This window comes from Stomoxys calcitrans, chromosome 4 (assembly GCF_963082655.1).
Source record: "Stomoxys calcitrans chromosome 4, idStoCalc2.1, whole genome shotgun sequence".
In the NCBI taxonomy this organism is placed as follows: domain Eukaryota; kingdom Metazoa; phylum Arthropoda; class Insecta; order Diptera; family Muscidae; genus Stomoxys; species Stomoxys calcitrans.
In genome coordinates, this window is record NC_081555.1 from 157,768,066 (window position 1) to 157,790,008 (window position 21,943).

Below are 21,943 nucleotides of genomic sequence, written 5' to 3' on the forward strand. Positions count from 1 at the left end.
GGGACGATTACGGAATGGGTGAGGTGGAGTGGTGCTAACCCAAGGACGTCGCGTGTGAACGTCTTTATGGACAATAAAATGGCCATAAGGGCAATAACAACCAAAACGGTAAGGTCACGAACAGTCTTTCAGTTTAAGAAGGCGATTGAAGCCTTCTCTGAGGATGGCAAAATCCGCATCGTTTGGGTGCCGGGTCATAACGGAGTAAGGGGGATTGAGAGGGCAGACAAGGGAAGGCCAGAGGACTACCATCAAGAAACTTGATTAACCCGAACCCTTTCGGGTCGACGCAGTACGAATTAAGGGCGTGGGCGACGAACGCTACTTCGGAACAGCAAAACAGTCGGTAGGATGGTGAAAATTCTATGGGGTTATCCGGATCGTGAGAGGACGAGGCTATTACTGAAAGCAAGTAAGAAGAAGGTCTGTATAGCTTTTGGTATCGTAACGGAACACATAGGACTACGAGCTGACTTATGCAAAATCGGTGGGACAGGTGATAGCATGTGTAGGGCAAGATCAGCACCTCCTACTTAGGTGGGGGACACAATACCAGACATGAACCAAAATAGGGGAGTGGTAGGGAAAACAATTAGGGATTTTTTAAGAAGCACGGAGTTCCTAACTTAACATTTTCTTTTTCGAGGTTACTTTTTAATTTGTAGAGATCACAACAAGCCGATTACTGGCTTAGGTGTATGCCCACAGTAGCATGGGCAGATTATTATCCGCACTCTCTTTTCAACCTAACCTAACATAGCGGATGTGAATATTCCCAAGTTATTGGGCTTTTTAAAGCGATCTACAATAGATGGATCAACGAAAGGAACTACAATAGAAGGCATCTTTCTTCTTCTGTTCGTGTGGTATCACAATTGACGAAAAAGTCTAAGTGAGTCTGATGGCAGACTGCCACTTTAAACTAACCTAACCTATAAAGCCCAAAAATCCAATGGATTTTTTTTGGATGTTATGGCATTTTCTCGATTTGGGTGTTATGGCATTAGTAAAGTTGGGCTTAGTACCATAGGTCTTTTAGGATATTATGACATATTAAAATTTTAAAATGTCATAACATCCAAATCAAAAATTTTAAATTTGAGACATTCATTTGGGCTTTCTGTCATTCCAAGAAATCGTTTTTGGGCTTTGTGACATCTTTGGGGCGATATGACATTTGTCGTTTTGGGCGAAGTGATGCTACGCCTATTAAAATAATTCTAAATTAAAAAATTTATATTGGGTTGCCCAAAAAGTAATTGCGGATTTGTTATATAGTCGGCGTTGACAAATTTTTTTCAACGTCTTGTGACTCTGTAATTGCATTCTTTCTTCTGTCAGTTATCAGCTGTTACTTTTAGCTTGCTTTAGAAAAAAGTGTAAAAAAAGTATATTTGATTAAAGTTCATTCTAAGTTTTATTAAAAATGCATTTACTTTCTTTTAAAAAATCCGCAATTACTTTTTGGGCAACCCAATAGCTTATCAGATGGTACTTCTTTGTAAAACCAAAGTTATGGAAAAAATTTTCCCTAAATAAATTTATTACCCATCTGATGGCATTTCTCTGCATATCTTCTTTCCAATTTTCAACAAAAAAAAATGTTGCAACTTTTCCCTGGAACGCAAAGCGTATTGATTTCAAAACATTCGACTAATAGATTACATGCTGCCATGGTATTTTCCACTTTATTTCGTTTCTAAGGCATTTTCCCACTATACTGACCAACCAACTAACAATACATTGTCAATTTAGTCTTTTGCATGAACTATGCAATCCATTTGCCCTGAACCAAATCAATTCTTGCTGCTAATACTTCTTAGCTGGTGTCATCGCAGCGAGTGCATTCAGAATTTATGATGGCTTTCACTTTTCACCAAACTCTTCGGTAGCCGCCACATCAGTGATACTGGGGCATGGTGCTTAACAAAATTTATTTGTCATCATCAAAAACATTTTAAATCTTTGGGATTAGTGAGGAAAGCAAAAATCCCCATAAATAGAACATCAGAACATAGGGACATAGTCGGAGGGCAATAATTTATGATGATACCTGGTTGGGGAGGAAAAAGTCAAAATAAAGTCTTCCTTTTTGGAAAAATACAATGGGAAATGAATAGGACGGGGGTGTTTTTGCCCATGGCATCTGGCTGAGTCTATGTATGTGAATGAGTGCGAGTGTGTCTTCTGAAGAAGGGGGAGCAAAACAATGGAGACATCAAATTCGCTGAGCCAATAAATGAATGAATGAGGCCGTGCAAGTATTTTTAAGCTATTTAATAGCGGAGGTGGAAACACCCTTATGTAGAGAAATACCATAGATGATCTAAACGGGGCCATAATGAATGACTTTGGCAAAAATTTATAAAGAGCTGAAGTTTGTTGTCATTAGAGCTTGAAATTGGATTCTATTCCAAAAGGCAGTGGGGAGTTTATGTGCATTAGTCCGCACAACTCGTTCTGGATTTTCAAAAATCTTGTGATTTTCATAGGCACCACCATAGTCATTCCGTTTGCACATGTGGAAATATTCATTTCCGACTATACAAAGTATACAAGATTTTGATCTTAGTAAAATTCTAAGGCGATTTAACGATGTCCGTGCCCCGATTTTGCTGAAATTTAAAATAGTGAATTGTTTTAAGCCTACCTTCTTCAAACCCGAATTTGGTCCCCATCGGACCATATTTAGTTATTACTGCCATATAGACCGATCTGTCGACATAGGGTCTAAAGCCCATTAGAGAAGCATTTTTTATCCGATTTCGATGGAATTTGATTTGACAGTTAGTTGTATTAAGATTTCCGTCCGCCGACCCGAATATGGTCCATATCTCAGTATATTTAGATACAGCAGCCATATAATCTGATGTTCCATTTTAGGGTCTTAATTCCATAAAAAGCGTATTTTTTGTTGGATTTCGCTGAAAGTGTGACTTGTATTAGAGTTCTCGTGACCCGAGTTAAATATGATCCAGACTAGTCCATATTTGGATTTGACTTAGGATATGGTAGTGGAGTTGTAATAGACTATATTCTTGGTGGTAGGTATTCAAAGTTCGCCGTGGCCGAACTCAGCTGTTTCATGAGTAAAGTTACACACAGTCTACTTAAATATTGGCGTTCATGAATATGCTTGTTATTCAGTGTACGCCGCTATTTTGATGTAGATACCAATGAAATGATAACAGCTATTTTAAATATACTGCATTCTACACCGTAGACTTGAAACGGTGCAGGAAATGCAACATTTTTGCACTTCCTGTAGGCAACACCATTACAAACGAAAACATCCAGTGGTAAGTTTAAATTTTTTTAGACAAACGAACACAAAATGCTACAGCTCATTAACAATCGAAATTACCATTAATTTGACTTGAGGCCTTCGTGTCCATTAAAGGGATTTTGGCTGTCCCAAAATTAATCTTAAAATTCTTATTTTAATCTTGAATTCGTACTTGTAAAATTCAAGTACGCCCACACTAAGTATACTTATTTCAAGTGTCAACAGTCTAATTTGACAACATCAAGTGTAAACACGATCGAAATAAAGAAAACAATGCTCAAAATAAGAAAATATTAGCTTAATCGGGCTGCGGAATTTAGGAATTTATTTTTTTCCCCGCACACTTAAGGCTAAAACAGAATGAGCGCGTTGAGCTTTGAGTTAAAAAATGCAACTCTGCAAACAAATCCCACAAAAACAACACGGAAAAGTAAAAGAATTTTCAACTTTGACACTTTTAAGCGAGAGTCATTATATTTTGCCATACATGACGAATTTTTGAATTTATTTTTTTTCCGCACACAGAGTTTCCAAGCTTCCCAATGCCTAAAATAACACAATATTAGATTAATCGGGAAGCGGAATGAACTTAAGCAGTGGCGGGTAAATACACACACTCTATTGCACATATTTGTGTACGCGAACAAGAACATCAGCTCATGGGCTTGGAAATATTAAGCACTCCAGCACATGTATCCAATTCTGAACCACCCTGCAGGACGTTGAATCGGTCGCAAACTGTTCATTTCACCAGCTTCCAGTGACCAGTGACTGGTCCCCTGACTATCCATATTACCCGTTATTTTTGTATAGGCATGTTATACCTAGGGACCAATAATTTTGAAACGGTCATTTCATTGGTTGGTCATTTCACTGATGCAAAAAAATTTGTCATTTCACCGCCTTGAAAAATCGGTAATTTCTCCGGTTTAAAAAACCCACCACTTCAAAGGTTTGAAAAAAACCAATCATTAAGACTTTACATGTTTGGAATTTTTTTTTTAGTAATTGTTTAATTATCTGCGGATAATTGTCAATTGTGTGTTTTTTAAATAAAAATAAAATCAAAAACAATTATTATTTATATAGTATTTATTTGCTTTGTTTTCTTATATTAGTGTTGTATAGTTTTCTTTATGTTTTTTATATATATGTATATAAATACAATGGTTCATAAATATTACAATATAATTATAATTAAATTTTAGCTATGAGAAATCCAATTTACTTCCAATCTGATTCATATAGTTGTTAATAAGCAACTTTTTTACTGTTCATCCAAATGCAACTAAAATCAAAGCTCTCAAAATGCGAAAAAAGCAAAACCAACTTTTCGTAAGAACAAAAAATTCTTAAGTACTCTTGGTTAATTGGTACTCGATTAAGTTATTTGATTAAACAATCCATAAGGATGATAATATCTAAATATATTTAAAATTTGAATTTAAAAGCTTGACTTTAGATTTCAAAATGAATAATAAATATTAAATAAATATTAGCTTAGTGATGATTTCTTTCTTTTGTACTGAAATTATTTACAAATGCCCCAAAAACCATTGGTGGGAATAGCAATGCAATGCAACATTTATATTATTGAATAAAATAGTAAACAAATAAATTATATATTTTAATTAAAAATTTTGTTGCATTGCAAAACCATAACTCACCCTGTGTTTTGTGGGTTATCCCATGAAAAGGATAAATATGCATTGCTTAGTTTCGTAGTATACTTTTTGGAGTAAAAAATAAACCAATTAATAAATACCGTTAATTTTTTCCAATTACAATAACGGAACCAAAAGACTTAATAACGACCAAAACCCAGTAAATGTAGCCAATACACAAACCATTAGAGTCAATAAGGGGAAATTTCAAATTTAAAATTTCCTTTTAAACGTACTTAGGTTTGTGGCTTGGTCAAAGTCAATAAGGGGAAATTTCGGTTGGGTTATTTATCAATAATTCCCTTAAAAATCTCCCTCTGGGTTTGTGGCTTGGCTAGATGTTACTTTTCTATTAATACATAATTTGGAGTCACCCTATGTCGTTGCTGTCGTTATTTCATCTCTGTGTCAGTCTGTGTTTGAGTTGAAATTTTGAATTTTGATCAATTTGGCTTTGCACAACCAAACTTTCTCACTTCAAGATACTGAGTTTTTGATGGGTTTTCTTATACTAAAGTGGCAGGTATTATTCGTTGTTTACATATAAGGACTAAAATTCCTTTTAGCCCTGTTTTTGGGCAGGCTATGTCCTCTGTTTCCCTATTTTATCGTCTTAGGTGTGTGTGAGGAGGAGGCATGTTGACAATACTGTTCTTGCATTATATTTTCACTTCCAGCTATAACAGCAGATGATTCATTGATGGGACATAGCTTGAGATAAACATGAGGTGATTCCAATGATTCTATGATTATGTACGAAATAAATATACGCGGCGATGTGAGCAGACGCCATGTCAAGGGATTGAATAAGCTCGTCTGATATTCCCAAAAGACACTGGCGTAGACGGGATCCTTAATGTGATGGCCCACCACCATGCTGGAGTATTCATAACCAGGCTCAAAGAATTTGGGCTCTGGTGAAAATTGCATGGTCTCTGTCTCATGTTTTTTGCTCTTGCTATGTAATCTCAAAGATAGAGTGCCAATTTCACCACCATGGGTGGTACTCTGGTCGTGGCCGGAAACGCGTACAGTGATTTTGTAGTGATTACCTGAAATTTGAGAAAATTTGGAAAAAATTAGATATACAAATTTTCAAAGAAATTTTTGTTATATACTTACGACAGAAGGGAGCCTTGTCACTGGTCATCAGATAAAGTACAGGAGGCTTTTTGAGATCCAATTTGCGTGCCTTAACCATAGGACGATAATCCTCATAGCTATGGAAACCCATTCTAAAGCAATGTTTGTCGTTTTCATTGCATCTGGAACATTTGCCCTCTTTAAAGCTCTAAAAATTAACAAAAAAACTAAAGGTTCTAAAAATTGTTTAAAATTCCAATATCTTTGTACATACCTCAAAAGAATCACAGGTAATGCCCATAAACGGACATTTGCTGCCTATGCTCTCTGTAAAATATTGATAGCTCCTCAAATGATTGCAGCCCAAATACTCCTGCATATTCTGGAACAGAGTATTATCTCGGTTGCGCATATAGTCCTGTAGCTTCATATCACAACCAGGCATAGATATACCCCCATTGGGATAGAAATCTAAGTGACCAATGCGCTGATAAAGACCCAGGCCAGCCACCACATAGGCGTCGGTGTGTATGACATCCACAAAATGAGCATCGCTACGATCCAAACGAACTATGTGATCGGTCTCGCCGAATAGAGGGGCCGCAGGATCCAAGCCAGTGATGCGAGCCAATTTCAAACCGAAATCCTTTTGCAAATGCGTTCCAGCATAGCCGGCCAAGTGGGAGCCCAATGAATGACCAATAAAATGCACCTTATGTAAATTGTCCATGCCCAACTCTTCGTAGATCATATGAATGACATGGGCTGCGATGGCACCCACTAGACGTATATTGGCCACAGCTTGAATGTATGGTGGACTTGAACCACCACCCCAATCGATGAGTACAACAGCAGCTTGGCCTTCGGGTTCATGCTGCAGCAGAGTTTTGCCCATTTCAATCATCTGCAAAGAAAATTTAAAAGAAACAAAAAAAAAAAAAATATTTAATGAATTAATAGAATTAAAAAAAAATAAAATATACATCTATTAAAATAAAATGTAAGGGGGGAACCCGTCCCCTTAACCCAAAAGTACTACCCAAAAATAAAACTGTACCGATCAGGACAATATGGGACTCAAATGGAAGGTATTTGACAGAAAATTGCGAATATAGTCAGGAAGAAGGAAAAGCCTTTATAATTTGTTGATATCGGAAGGGGGCGGACCCTCCCCCGTTTCCCCAAAAAACCCCAACCAAAATCAAAAGTGGACCGATAAGGTAAAATGGATATCAAATGAAACTTATTGAAGAGTAGAATACGAATATGGTTTTAAAAATTGGGTCCAAGTACCCAAGAAGTCGCCCTAACCCCAAAACGTCTAAAAGCGGACAAATTGAACGTCCATATTAATATGGGGCTCAAATGAAAGATATTCGGGAATAGATTATGAATCTGGTAATCAAAATATGATCGAAGAGTAGGGGGTCACCCCATCCCCCAAAAACGCACCAAATGGGCATATGACCCATCATGGCTATATGAGACTCGGTTTGTTTGTTTGATCCGTAGAATCAAAAACGGATGAGATTTTCTTAAAATGTTCACAGATTGTGTAGGGTTTTGTGGAAGGAAACATAGGTTATAAAATTTTTAGGTATCGGATGGTGGGGGACCCTCCCCTTATCCCAAAAACGCCAACCAAAACCAAAAGTGGAATGATAGGCATAATATGGGTATGAAATGAAAGGTATTGGAGACTAGAAAACGAATATTGTATTAAATTTTGGGTCCAAGTACCAAGCGGGCCGCCCCAGCCCTAAAACTGTTCCAAACAGATATATTCGTCGTTCCTATTAATACATGACTCAAATGAAAGGTATTCGGAACTAGATTACAAATATGGCATAAAAAATTAGGTCCAAGTAATGGGAGGTCGCCCCATTCCCCAAATATCCCTAAATGGGCATATCAGCCGGCCATGGCTATATGGGATTCAAATTAAAGATATTTGGAAGTAGATTACGAATAGGATATTAAAATTTGCGTTCAAGTCTAGGTGGCGCTTTTCCTCCTAAAAATACATCGAATAGGTTAATTGACCCATTATGGCAATATGGGACTCCAATGAAAGGTATTTGAGAGTAGAAAATGAATTTAATATCCAATTTTAAAGCCAAATGTTTGGGGGTACGCCCTAAATCACCTCCTAAACTGAACTTTATTTCCGACTATAGCAATATGGGGCTCAAACCAACGATATTTGGGAGTAAAGAATGAATCTGATATCTATTTTCAGGGCAAAGTGCCGGTGGCCGCCCCAGCCCCAAAGCACCTTCCAAACGGTTCATACTTGCCATGGTCGGGCTCAAATTAAAGGGGTTTGGGAGTGGAGCACGAATTTAATATCCATATTTGAGTCAAAATGTCTTCCCTAGAAAGCACTTCTTATTACCCTAATATTAAACAAGTAAGAGCGTGCTAAGTTCGGCCGGGCCGAATCTTATATACCCTCCACCATAGATCGCATTTGTCGAGTTCTATGCGCGGCATCTCTTTTTAGACAAACATAGAATATTGAATAAGAACTGTTATGCTATTGGAGCTATACCTGAACATTGTAGAAGTCATTGTGTAATATTTCAGTTCATTGGGATAAGAATTGCGCCTTGTAGGGGCTCAAGAAGCAAAATCGGGAGATAGGTTTATATGGGAGCTGTATCAAGCTATTGATCGATTCGGACCATATTAGACACGTATATTGAAGGTCATGAGAGAAGCCGTTGTACAAAATTTCAGCCAAATCGGATGAGAATTTCGCCCTCTAGAGGTTCAAGAAGTCAAGATCCCAGATCGGTTTATATGGCAGCCATATCAGGTTCTACATCGATTTACGCCATACTAAGCACAGTTATTGGAAGTCATAACAAAACACCTCATGCGAAATTTCAGCCAAATCGAATGAGAATTGCGCGCTCAATTGGCTCAAGAAGTCAAGATCCAAGATCGGTTTATATGACAGCTATACCAGATTATGAACCGATTTGAATCATACTCAGCACAGTTATTGAAAGTAATACCAAAACCCTACGTGCAAAATTTCAGTTATATCAGACGAGAATTGCGCCCTCTAGAGGCTCAAGAAGTCAAGACCCAAGATCGGTCTATATGGCAGCTATATCAGGTTATGGACCGATTTAAACCATACTTAGCGTTGTTATTGGAAGTGATACCAAAACACTACGGGAAAAATTTCAATAAAATCGGATAAGAATTGCGCCCTCTAGAAGGTCAAGAAGTCAAGATCCAAGATCGGTTTATATGACAGCTATACCAGATTATGAACCGATTTGAACCATATTTGGCACAGATGTTGAATATCATAAGAAAACACGTCGTGCAAAATTTCATTCCAATTGGATAAGAATTTATATGGCAGCTATATCAGGTTATGGACCGATTTAAACCATACTTGGCGTTGTTGTTGGAAGTGCTACAAAAACACTACGTGCACAACTACAATAAAATCGGACGAGAAATGCCCCTTCTAGAGGCTCAAGAAGTCAAGACCCAAGATCGGTTTATATGGAAACTATATCACAACATTGACCGATTTGGCCCATTTACAATCCCAACCGACCTACACTAATATAAAGTATTTGTGCAAAATTTCAAGCGGCTAGCTTCACTCCTTCAAAAGTTTGGGTGGTTTCGACAGAAATACGGACGGACATGGCTAGATCGCCTTAAAACTACATGACGATCAAGAATATATATATACTTTATGGGGTCTCAGACGCATATTTCGAGGTGTTACAAAGAGAATGATGAAGTTAGTATATCCCCATCCTATCGTGGAGGTAACGTTTGAATATGGGCACTTTATAAGGGGTATTTGTGGCTTTACAGGCCAACGCACTCCATATTTAATTATTATTTACGGTTCTACAATAAACCTTAAGCTGTCAGCTTGGTCAATACTGGACATTTGTGGCCGGAAACCAACTTGTACACTAGTAATTCCCTTCTAATTAGCATGTGATATCATCTTGTTCAAAATGTGAGCTATTACTTTGATAACCATGTACATTAATCGTATTCCCCTCCAGTTTTTATACCCACCACCATAGGATGAGGGTATACTAATCTAGTAATTCCGTTTGTAACACCATGAAATATTGATCTAAGACCCCATAAAGTATATATATTCTTGATCGTCTCGAAATTTTGCATGTGATGTTCTGTTATGACTTCCAACAACTGCGCCAAGTACGGTCCAATTCGGTCTATAACTAGATATAGCTCCCATATTTTGGCGGAATAAATGGTGGTGGATTCCCAAGATTCGGCCCGGCCGAACTTAGCACGCTTTTAATTGTTTTGTTTCGATCAAGACACTCTCCTTAGGCGTATTGATAATAATTCATTCTTTTTTAACAAGGTCAGAATAAACTCATTAAACAAAAACCTATGTTGAGTAACAGTATACTAGGTGTATAACTTGGGCAGAGATATCCAGATATAAATCTATCTCACCGTCTAACTTGTTTAACTGCTAGTGGGAACATGATGACTTCTGTTAGGACTCTTAACATTCGTGTCAAGTATGTTGCAAATCATTCTGTAACCTGATCAAGCTTTCATATAAACCGATCAAACTTTTGGAGATTCAGATTCTTAACCTGATATTTTTCATGACAAGAATTCTGTTATGTTTTGTAATAACTATGTAAAATATGATCCAAATCGAGCTAAAACTTAATATGGCTCTCATATAGACCGATATGACATATAACGACCTTTGAGAATCTCTAATCTATCTCTTTAGGCTACAATCTTTAGCATCTGCTTATAAATAGAAAGTGTTCAAAGAATTTGACAAACCCTTCCAATGATTTATACTTCTAGACACTGCCGAACCTATTGCCCTTTTATTTGTTTTTATTATTTAAATTAAATCTATGTTTAAACTTACCCATGGTATATCTCCTGCCTCCAAATAACCATGTGCTATGATATATAATTTTCCATTCGGATTTATGCCCATATAACGTATAGCTTCCGGATCATTTAAGTCAATATACTTAGGGTCATCGAATGCGCGCGTTGTATACAAAGTAAAGTGAGGCTCTATCTGAGAGGGTTTCTGGGGATGTGCATTGATGGGACGGGTTTTGGTATGCCAGGGACCATTTAGCGGGAAACAGCCATAGACACCATAGCACTTGACTTCATTCACATCTTAAAGAAGAAAAACAAAAAAATTCCAAGAATATAAGAGCCAGGCTTCAAAAACAATAATCTTATCTGTAGTTAAAGTAATCAATACATAATAACAAATTTCTCTCTCTCTCTCCCTCTCTCTCTCTATTTTCTTCTATAGAAGAAATAACAAATACCATTATTATCTGTGAAATTATTTAAATATGTGTTCGTAATCTTCATGGATTGAACCCTTCAAGTACATTTCCCATAAGAGGTCATTGATAATCCCACTTTGACGTATTTGCTTTGTTTTTGCTTAGGATTTATGTGAGATTTGTGTTTATGATTTCCTTAGGCTGTGGAAAGTAATGTTGGGGGCTTGCGTTTCGCTTCATTGGTATTATGGTTTTGCTTTGTCATATTTGTTGCCAAGTTTATTTAAATGCTTTACAATTTATGTACATATGTTTGTATTTTAATTAAATTGCCCGCCTCGTAACAATGTTAAATAAAAAACAAGTAAAAGCGTGCTAAGTTCGGCCGGGCCGAATCTTATATACCCTCCACCATGGATCGCATTTGTCAGTTCTTTTCCCGGCATCTCTTCTTAGGCAAAAAATTATATAAGAAAAGAAAGAAAGAAAAATCTGCTATTAGAGCTCAAGATATGATCCGGTTTAGACCACAATTAAATTATATGTTGGAAAGTAAAATAGAGAGATCGATTTATATGGGAGCTGTATCGGGCTATAAACCGATTCAGACCATAATAAACACGTATGTTGATGGTCATGAGAGGATCCGTCGTACAAAATTTCAGGCAAATCGGATAAGAATTGCGCTCTCTAGAGGCCCAAGAAGTCAAGACCCAAGATCGGTTTATATGGCAGCTACATCAGGTTATGGACCGATTTGACTCATACTTGGCACAGTTGTTGGATATCATAACAATACACGTGGTGCAAAATTTCATTTTAATCGGATAAGAATTGCGCACTCTAGAGCCTCAAGAAGTCAAGACCCAAGATCGGTTTATATGACAGCTATACCAGGTAATGGCTTGAATTAAACCATACTTAGCACAGTTGTTAGAAGTGATACTAAAACACTATGTGCAAAATTTCAGTCTAGTCGGATGAGAATTGCGCCCTCTAGAGGCTCAAGAAGTCAGGACCCAATATCGGTTTATATGGCAGCTATATCAGGTTATAGACCGATTTGAACCACACTTGGCACAGTTATTGGATATCATAACAAAACACGTAGTGCAAAATTTCATTCCAATCGGATAAGAATTGCGCCCTCTAGAGGCTCAAGAAGTCAAGACCCAAGATCGGTTTATATTGAAGCTATATCAGGCTATGGACCGATGTAAACCATACTTAGCACAGTTATTGGATATCGCAGCAAAACACGTCGTGCAAAATTTCATTCAAATCGGATAAGAATTGCGCACTCTAGAGGCTCAAGAAGTCAAGACCCAAGATCGGTTTATATGGCAGGTATATCAGGTTATGGACCGATGTAAACCATACTTGGCACAGTTGTTGGATATCATAACAAAACACATCGTGCAAAATTTCATTCCAATCGGATAAGAATTGCGCACTCTAGATGCTCAGGAAGTCAAGACCCAAGATCGGTTTATATGGCAGCTATATCAGGTTATGGACCGATTTGAACCATACTTGGCACAGTTGTTGAATATAACAACAAAACACGTCGTGCAAAATTTCATCCCAATCGGATAAGAATTGCGCACTCTAGAGGCTCAAGAAGTCAAGACCCAAGATCGGTTTATATGGCAGCTATATCAAAACATGGACCGATATGGCCCATTTACAATACCAACCGACCTACACTAATAAGAAGTATTTGTGCAAAATTTCAAGCGGCTAGCTTTACTCCTTCGGAAGTTAGCGTGCTTTCGACAGACAGACGGACGGACGGACGGACGGACGGACGGACGGACGGACGGACGGACGGACAGACGGACGGACAGACGGACGGACATGGCTAGATCGACATAAAACGTCACGACGATCAAGAATATATATACTTTATGGGGTCTCAGACGAATATTTCGAGTAGTTACAAACAGAATGACGAAATTAGTATACCCCCCATCTTATGGTGGAGGGTATAAAAAAAAACTCGTTTGGGGTCTCCATGTGCAAATTGGAACATTGTTGTCAAGAAAATGCATCATTTATTTTAATAAGGTCATAATGGTCAGTTTTATGATTGCATAGCAAAAATGTGATTAATTCCCTCCATTTGCAACAATTGATCAATATCTCCTAAGAGAGTTTTGTATTTACTGACCTTGGACAATAAATAAGAAATTGAATCTATGAAATGATTGGGGCAAAACATTAATTGAACGAAGAGGCATGAGAAAAAGTACATGAGTTTATGCGGTTAAGTTTAAGGTCATGAGGTTGATGTATCAGTAATCAGAAAATGGTTATTTGATTATTAAAAAGAAAACCTGGGACTAGATTAGGATCAAATGGAGGGGAAGAATATTTTCCATATATTCTGTGATATGCTATCACTAAAAACATATCAAACCAAAGTAGATGCAGACATTTAAGGTAATACCAAAGGCATCGAAAGTATGGGCATGGTAGATGTATTTCTGATTACTGAATTTGCATATAATGTTCCCTGAAGAAGATCTAGACCATTTAATGAATATTTAATTTGAACTCAATTTGATTTATTAAATCTACCCCACACTGAAGGAAATACAGAAGAATTAAAGAGAAGAAGTTTTTCTGTACCATTATAACAAATTAACAAAATGTAATGAAATCAGATTACTGACAACCAATATATTTAATATGTCTAAGGATAAACAAGCATTTTAAGTTATATTACTCAAGAAATTTTCTTAAAACTACTTTTAGGAAGTTGAAAAATTGTCCAGGTTAATTATTGATCATGAAACATCAGCGTTTAAAAAAGGAAATCTTTTGCATGATTACAATATGTTCTCTCTGGTACATTTGAAAATGGCAAATCTTTTAAAAACAATTTAACAATTTTCTCCTTCCCTGAAGAACATTCTTCTTTCCTGAAGAATTTTCTTCTTCCCTAAAGAATATCTATACCATTTAATGACTATTTAATTTGAACTCAATCAGATTACAGACAACTAATATATTTAATATGTCTAATGATATACAAACATTTTAAGTTATATTACTCAAGAAATATGCTAAAACCTACTTTTAGGAAGTTGAAAAATTGTCCTGGTTAATTTTTGATCATCAAACATCAGCGTTTATAAAACAAAATCTTTTGCATGATTACAACTAGTATTGCCACTCAAGAAAATTATTTCCTACCAAAACTTAAGAAAAATCCTACCAGACCCGAACAAAACCCACCAAATTTTCTACAACAAGCCAAAAATGTGGTGTATGTTTTTCTACATGCCACCGGAGAGTTGGCCATTCTGCTTGTAACACATCAAGTTATACATTTTCAACCCCCTAAGGTATACATACCAGATCGTAGTTATATTCATAAACGATCCAGACTTGTTCGTCCGTCTGTTTGTTGAAATCACTCTACAGTCTCAAGCTCAAAGATGTAGCATCCTTTATACTGAACTCCCGATAAAAAATCTTGAATTCATAAATGTCGTATTATTGCCCCGATTTTAATAAACAAACGCGATTTAATAGTTTGAACCCAGAAATTCATACTAATAATACCCATTTTCGCCGTTAAAGTGAGTTGCGTGGACCCCTCAACATTTAAGTATGGACCAGATCTGTATGCAGTTGCCATATAGCCCTGTTTTCCGATTGAAGGCATGAACACTCAAAAGCCGCATTTCTTACCCAGAATTTACGAAATTTGGAAGAGAGAGAATTTGAAGCAGTGAGAACCCTGGAAAACAGTATTTGGCCCATTGACGTCGATGGTTTTATTCTGCATTCTTAACGAACACACAGAAATGTCGGGAAGTTAAATACTTCTGAGTTATGTATATTTTGGAAAAACCCACCAAAAATTGACATTCAATTATAACCAAAACTTTGCCAAACCACACACCAATAAACGTGTTTTGTAACACGTTAAGTTTTAAATTGTGGTTTTTCATTCTGTTAATTTTAATTTTTAGAAAAACATGTACTAGAAAAACAACTAACCAGAAGCATGTGAACATTGAATGAGTGGCATCAATCTCTCTTCCTTCTTCTTCAAGAGTGAAGTTTAATTTGTGTTATATGGACTAAAGTATTGCAAATACCATATGGTGACAAATAAATGTTGACTATGTTCGAAATTTGTACGCATTTGAGTGGACAATTTTCTGATATAAGCTTAAGATCGGTTTATAAAGGATGCAAATGCAAATTTGCCCATGAACATTTCATTAAGGAACAGGGGCAAACTTCTCACATCTCAATGAGTGCTGTTCGATTCAAGTTTTTAAGCTCAATGATAAGGGACCTCCATTTTATAGCCGAGTCCGATCGGCGTGCCGCAATGTGACACCTCTTTGCGAAGAACTTTTTACATGGCTGCCATACCAAATGGTACAGTACCTCACAAATGTCGCCAGCATTAGGAGGAGATAACCACCGCTGAAAATTTTCATGATGTTCTCGCCAAGATTCGAACTTAGGCGTTCAGCATCATAGGCGGACATGCTAACCTCTACCCTACGGTGGTTCATAAAGGATCTTTATCTAAATATTGTTTGATTTGGCCCATTTAAGAACTGTACCGAGACACTCCGGAGACTATGTTTCAAAAACAACTTATTCATGCGCGAGTCTTGGGTTCGACTCCTACAAGAGTGTTGGTGTGTCGCTATTGCTGATAAGACGAAGAAAGTTTGTTTATTGGTTTGTCCCATTTACACCCAAAAACGTAGTATGGTCTGAAAATAATAGGTCTGTTAGCGTACTTTACCACTAAAAATTTGCAGGAGAGTAAGAAAAGCCTTTACTCGCTTTTTCTACTTATTTGAATTAAACAACTCGTTTAAAAAAAAAAAAGTAAAAAGGCGTTAAATGGTGGATACCCACCACCACAAGTATATATATAAACCACCTTTCGTCATAGTCCGGTGAAAAATGCATAATTGATGCCCCCATAGCAACCTTATCGCAATATGGTCCGGTTTGGACTAAATTCGACACGGACATTGAGTGTTCCAATAAGTACAAGTCATTGTTAAATTTTGTAGAAAAAAATATTTGTCTTTTTGGTAGCCATTTCCAAATATAGGCCGTTCTGAACCATAAACGACACGAATGTCGAAAGCCTAACATAAGTCACTGTGTCAAATTTCAGCGAAATCGGATTATAATTGTGCATTTTATGGGACTAAGACTTTAAATCGAGAGATCAGTCTATATGGAAGCTATATCCAAATCTGGACCGATCTGGGCTAAATTGCAGAAATATGTCAAAGAGCCTAAAACAACTCACTGTCCTAAATTTCGGAGAAATCGGACAATAAATTCGTCTTTTATCGAGAGATCGATTCATATGGCAGCTATATCCAAATTGCCAAATTGAGGAGGGATATCAGAGGGCCCAAAATAACTCACTGTCCCAAATTTTGACAAAATCGGACAATAAATGCGCCTTTTTTGGGTCTATGACCTTAAATCAAGAGATCGGTCTTTATGGCAGTTATATTCAAATCTGGACCGATCTGAGCCAAATTGAAGAAGGGTCTAACACAACTCATTGTCCCAAATTTCAGCAAAATCGGATAATAAATGTGTCTTTTATGGGCCTACGCCCTTAAATCGGCGGATCGGTCTATCAAGATTCAGTCCGATATAGTCCATCTTCGAACTTAACCTGCTTATGGGCAAAAAAGAAAGTGAGCAAAGTTTCAGCTAAATATCTCTATTTTTAAGGACTGTAGCGTGATTTCAACAGACAGAAGAACAGACGGGCGGATATGGCTAGATCGCTTTGATTTTTACGACGATCAAGAATTTATATACTTTATAGGGTCGGAAATGGATATTTCGATGTGTTGCAAACGGAATGACAAAATGATTATAGCCCCATCCTTCGGTGGTGGGTATAAAAACAGCTGTTCCATGCTGCAAATTTCTGCTGTGTGAAAAATTTGCAATTGAAAAATGCATGCTCTCAATGTATATTCTCTCAATATGCGCCCTCTCTCGCTTTCTTCTGCTGGCAAATAAAGCACGCGTACAAATTCCAGTACCAATCTGTTTCTGAATATAAGACATTATAATTTTTCAATATCGAAAAGGGGAGCGGACCCTTCCCCTTAACTTAGTTGTAACAAGTGTCATATGTCAGCGAATGTTGACACGATTTAAGTGACTTTTTCATTAGGCCACAAATACGATACCCAAATTGGGGGTAAACTAGCTGGGGGGAATCCCCTACTTAAAAAAAAAAACAAACTAACATACAGGATGGGACAACATGGGGCTCAAATGAAATATATTTGGAAGTAGAATACGAATTACGTTTTGAGACTAATTGCACCGATCTTAAACCTTACTCAAATAACTCAATTGAAAGGATTTTGATAGCAGATTAATCTATAATTAACATTAGGACCAAAAATCAGGGGTTCCGCCCGACCCCAGAGTACACATGTGCTCTTTAACTTGTTTCTTTTGTGTAAATTTTCAGTGGTGTCCATGGTAGTGGGTTCTCAAGGTTCGGCCCTGGCCGCACTTTGCACGTTTCTAGTTGTTATGAGCAACAACTTTTAGTGACCCGATTTTTATTTGTCCATGACTATTTATGTAAACTAAGTGGCGGGCATTCGAACCAATCAATCGTAACGACTTTTAACGTTTTAAACCATTTATTTTTATTTTTGTCTTTTACTAAGGAAACAAGCAATGAGTCATGTCTTCTTGTAAGTGAATGACTTGAAAAAAGTTTAGGGCGATAGATTGATCTTTTATGACTCCCCGAAAACATAATTGATAAATTTCACTTTTATTTTAAAGCACATGCATGAATCATCATTCACTTGAATGAGTGTTTATGAGAAAAAATAATAAAAGTAAATAATTAAAAATTTTTCTATAAAAATTTGTATTTGTCGCTTTATTACCAAGTGCAACATCGGGTTTCCCCATGTTTGCCATAAACTCTGATTACAGTGCAGTGTTGATAGCCGAGGCAATAATCATTCTCCCTAATCCCCCAGCCAAATAAAACTGAACAGATAATACCTTGGAATTGAGGAGAAAACCACAAAATAAATCAAATGCAATCGCACAGAATAACAAAGGCACACGTTTCAGATTATAAACCTCAACGAAATGCAGCCACAAATAACGCAGACAGACAGAGCATTTAGAAAAGCACAAAAAAAAACGCCGGTTGTTAGCACATGGAGTGCTGATAGCAAGTGTGCCAATTTTGTTCATTCACGTTGCATTGCCTCATAGTTAGTGGCGAATGCAAAATGTAATCTTCTAGAATTTTTTTTTCTTCATCTTGGCTGCTCTTTTTGCCACCTTACAAGGTTGGTTTTCTTTTGGAAGGAACATTCGAGATGGGTTTCAACACAATTATGGTTGGGAGATTTCTGTTTAAACAATTAAAGATAAACGAACACTCACTCACCTGCTTTGGTGGAGGGGGGTAAATCGATTAGAGTATCCATGGCCGCTCTATTTGTGTGATTGGCCAAATACAGCATGGTCTGCAACATCAGACCACCAGTGGAATTTGCAACATACATTGCGAGCTGTTGGAATCTGTGATTTCAATGTGGCGGGATATTTTTTTTTTTTAATTTCTTGGCCACGAATTCCTTGGTTTGTGTTTAATTAAATATTTACAAAAAGTCGTTAAGTGTTTCTTTTGGTTTTTAAAGAACTTGTCTTGAGTTGTTTTTTCTGAACTTCTTTCACTTGTAACTTTTAACAGCTTTTATTAGCGCACACTTTTTTCATTTTAAAAAATAATTTATTGTAATAAAAATTCTTTGGCGTATATCTTGTCATTTATTCTTCTTTTTTTTTATTAGTACTTTGGTTTGTTTTCTTGGTTGCTTTTTTTCTGTTTTTTACAACCTTCTTTCTTTAAATGCACCGCTATACTGAGATTTATACACGGGCTTCAAGGAATTTTATACTGATTCCATGCCCACCACACACTCTCGCCTACTCTGTAGTACTCTGCGAGTCTCACGTTCATATCAGCTGCATTGCGTTTTTTGTTATTGCCCACCAAAGCAAGCCCCCCAAACGGTTTATTATGTTAGTCTCTTGTGTTAATTAAAACCACAGTCCTTCTCTTTATTTTATTTTATTTGCACTCTTTCGGTTTTTTTTTCTTCCATTAAGCCAAAGCTATTCATTCAAAGAGAAGGTTTAAAGTACACAGATTTAACGAGTAAACATAATAAACCTCTCTTAGCTCTCCCTTGACTCCAAATCGTCATCAGTAGTATTATTGTGGGGGCCTTATCAGTAGATGGGAATGTGTTTTTGTTTTTGCCTCAACTATTGATAGTTTTGCCGCCTTTAAGCGGTTTAATGTATAGGCTACGCTAAAGCCTCCTCGTTTTGTGTAATGTTTGTAATTGAGGGATTGTTTGTTTATGTGATCTTGGTGTTTTGATTTCTCATCACCTGCAGGTTACCACCGCTGGTATTTGTTGTCATTACAGATGTTACTGTAACAACACTTTTGCCACACGTTATAAAATGGCAAGTGTGTTTTGTAATAAATGTGCGTCAAGCGTTACACTGAGAAGAATGGTGTAAATAATTGAAATAAAGTTTTTAGAGGGTTTTTAAAACACTGAAGTATAAGAGGTAGAGGATATTGATATTGGGGATAATATAGGGTTCAACGTTCATTTTGAATAGTTTGGCAATGGATTTTATGGGGTAAACTCTTGTAGGCTCTCAAAATCTGAATAAAATAAAACAAGTAAAGGCGTGCTAAGTTTGGCCGTGCCGAATCTTGGGAACCCACCACCATGGATTCCGCTTAAAATTTATACAAAATAAAATTTGTTGTAGGGCATAATTTTATTCTACATACCAAACTTCTGTCAAACCAGCAAAAGTTAAAGCTTCTAGGAACCGAACAAGGATAATCGAGAAACGGGTTTACATGGAAGCTATATCAGGTTATAGACTGGTGTAGAACGTATTTGCGGCTTTTAAGGGCTCAAGAAGTCAAATCGGGCGATCGGTTTATATGAGGGCTATATCGGGTTATAGACCGATTTGTACCGTACTTGACACAGTTATTGGAAATCACAAATCATAATAATCATTACATGCAAAATTTCACCCAAATCGGACAAAAATTGCAGCTTGTAAGGGCTGAAGGAATCAAATCGGGCGATCGGTTTAAATGGGGGCTATATGAAATTATAGACCGATGTGGACCGTACTTGGCACAGTTATTGGAAGTCATAGCGGAACACTAAATGCAAAATTTCCGCCGAATCGAACAAAAATTGCGGCTTCCAGGGGCTCAAGAAGTAATATTGGGAGATCGGTTTATATGGGAGCTATATCAGGTTATAGACCGATTTTAACCGTACTTACTTAGCACAGAAATTGGAAGTCATTAAAAAACACTACATGCAATCGGACAAAATCCACATACAATGCAAAAAAATCAAGAAGTCTAATCGGGCGATCGGTGTATATGGGAGCTATATCTATTTCTGAACCGATATGGCCCATTCGCAATCCCCAACGACCTTCACCGATTTTTAGTACCTGTGCAAAATTTCCACCTCTATCGTGATTTCGACAGACGGACATGGCTAGATCAACTCAGAACGTCTAGACGATTAAGAATATATACTTTATTGGGTATGGTGATGGGTATAAAGAGTAAAACAAGTAAAAGCGTGCTAAGTTCAGGCGGGCCGAATCTTATTGGGTTGCCCAAAAAGTAATTGCGGATTTTTCATATAGTCGGCGTTGACAAATTTTTTCACAGCTTGTGACTCTGTAATTGCACTCTTTCTTCTGTCAGTTATCAGCTGTTACTTTTAGCTTGCTTTAGAAAAGAAGTGTAAAAAAAGTATATTTGATTAAAGTTCATTCTAAGTTTTATTAAAAATGCATTTACTTTCTTTTAAAAAAATACTTTTTGGGCAACCCAATATATACCCTCCACCATAGATCGCATTTGTCGAGCTCTTTCCACAGTAACTCTTTTTAGACAAACAAAGGATAAACGAAAAGAATTGCTATGTTATTGGAACAATATCAAGTTATGGTTCATTTCGGACCATAATTGAATTGAATATTGGAGATCATGATAGAAGTCATTGTGTAAAATTTCAGCCAAATCTAGTATGAATAGCGCACTTTAGGGGCTGAAGAAATAAAATAGGGAGATCGGTTTATAGGGGAGCTGTATTAGGCTTTAAACCGATTTAAACCATATTCAACACGTATGTTTAAGGTAATGAAGAAGCCATTGTACAAAATTTCAGCCAAATCGGATAATACTTGCACCCTTTAGAGGCTCAAGAAGTCAAGATCTCATATAGGTTTATATGGCCGCTATATCAGGTGATGGACCGATTTGAACTATTCTAAGCACAGTTGTTGAAAGTCATAACAAAACATCTCATGCAAAATTTCAGCTAAATCAGATAATAATTTCGCCCTCTGGTGGCTCAAGAAGTTAAGACCCCAGATCGGTTTATATGGCAGCTATATCAGGTTATGAACCGATATGAAGCATACTTAGCACAGTTGTTGAAAGTCATAACAAACAACATCGTGCAACATTTCAG

General features: G+C 36.9%; 1 protein-coding gene across 1 annotated transcript; it reads right to left on the reverse strand.

Moving 5' to 3' along the window:
* Positions 1-4,360: 4,360 nt before the first annotated feature.
* LOC106081915 (pancreatic triacylglycerol lipase) lies at positions 4,361-19,274 on the reverse strand. Its single transcript, XM_013244191.2, has 5 exons — positions 18,787-19,274; positions 10,949-11,214; positions 6,308-6,937; positions 6,073-6,241; positions 4,361-6,002 (listed from the first exon to the last, which is right to left on the reverse strand). Exons 1-5 carry the CDS (start codon positions 18,902-18,904, stop codon positions 5,551-5,553), a joined length of 1,635 nt encoding a protein of 544 aa, XP_013099645.2. The 5' UTR covers positions 18,905-19,274; the 3' UTR covers positions 4,361-5,550.
* Between the last annotated feature and the right edge of the window lie 2,669 nt (positions 19,275-21,943).

What these genes read in the sequence shown, in the direction of transcription:
- LOC106081915 (XM_013244191.2), bottom strand. Translation starts at nt 18,904, where the DNA reads ATGTATGTTGCAAATTCCACTGGTGGTCTGATGTTGCAGACCATGCTG. An exon ending in ACCCCCCTCCACCAAAGCAG is followed by an intron (nt 11,215 to 18,786) that starts GTGAGTGAGTGT and finishes TTCTTCTTTAAG; the next exon opens with ATGTGAATGAAGTCAAGTGC. An exon ending in AGGCAGGAGATATACCATGG is followed by an intron (nt 6,938 to 10,948) that starts GTAAGTTTAAAC and finishes TTTTCTTTGCAG; the next exon opens with ATGATTGAAATGGGCAAAAC.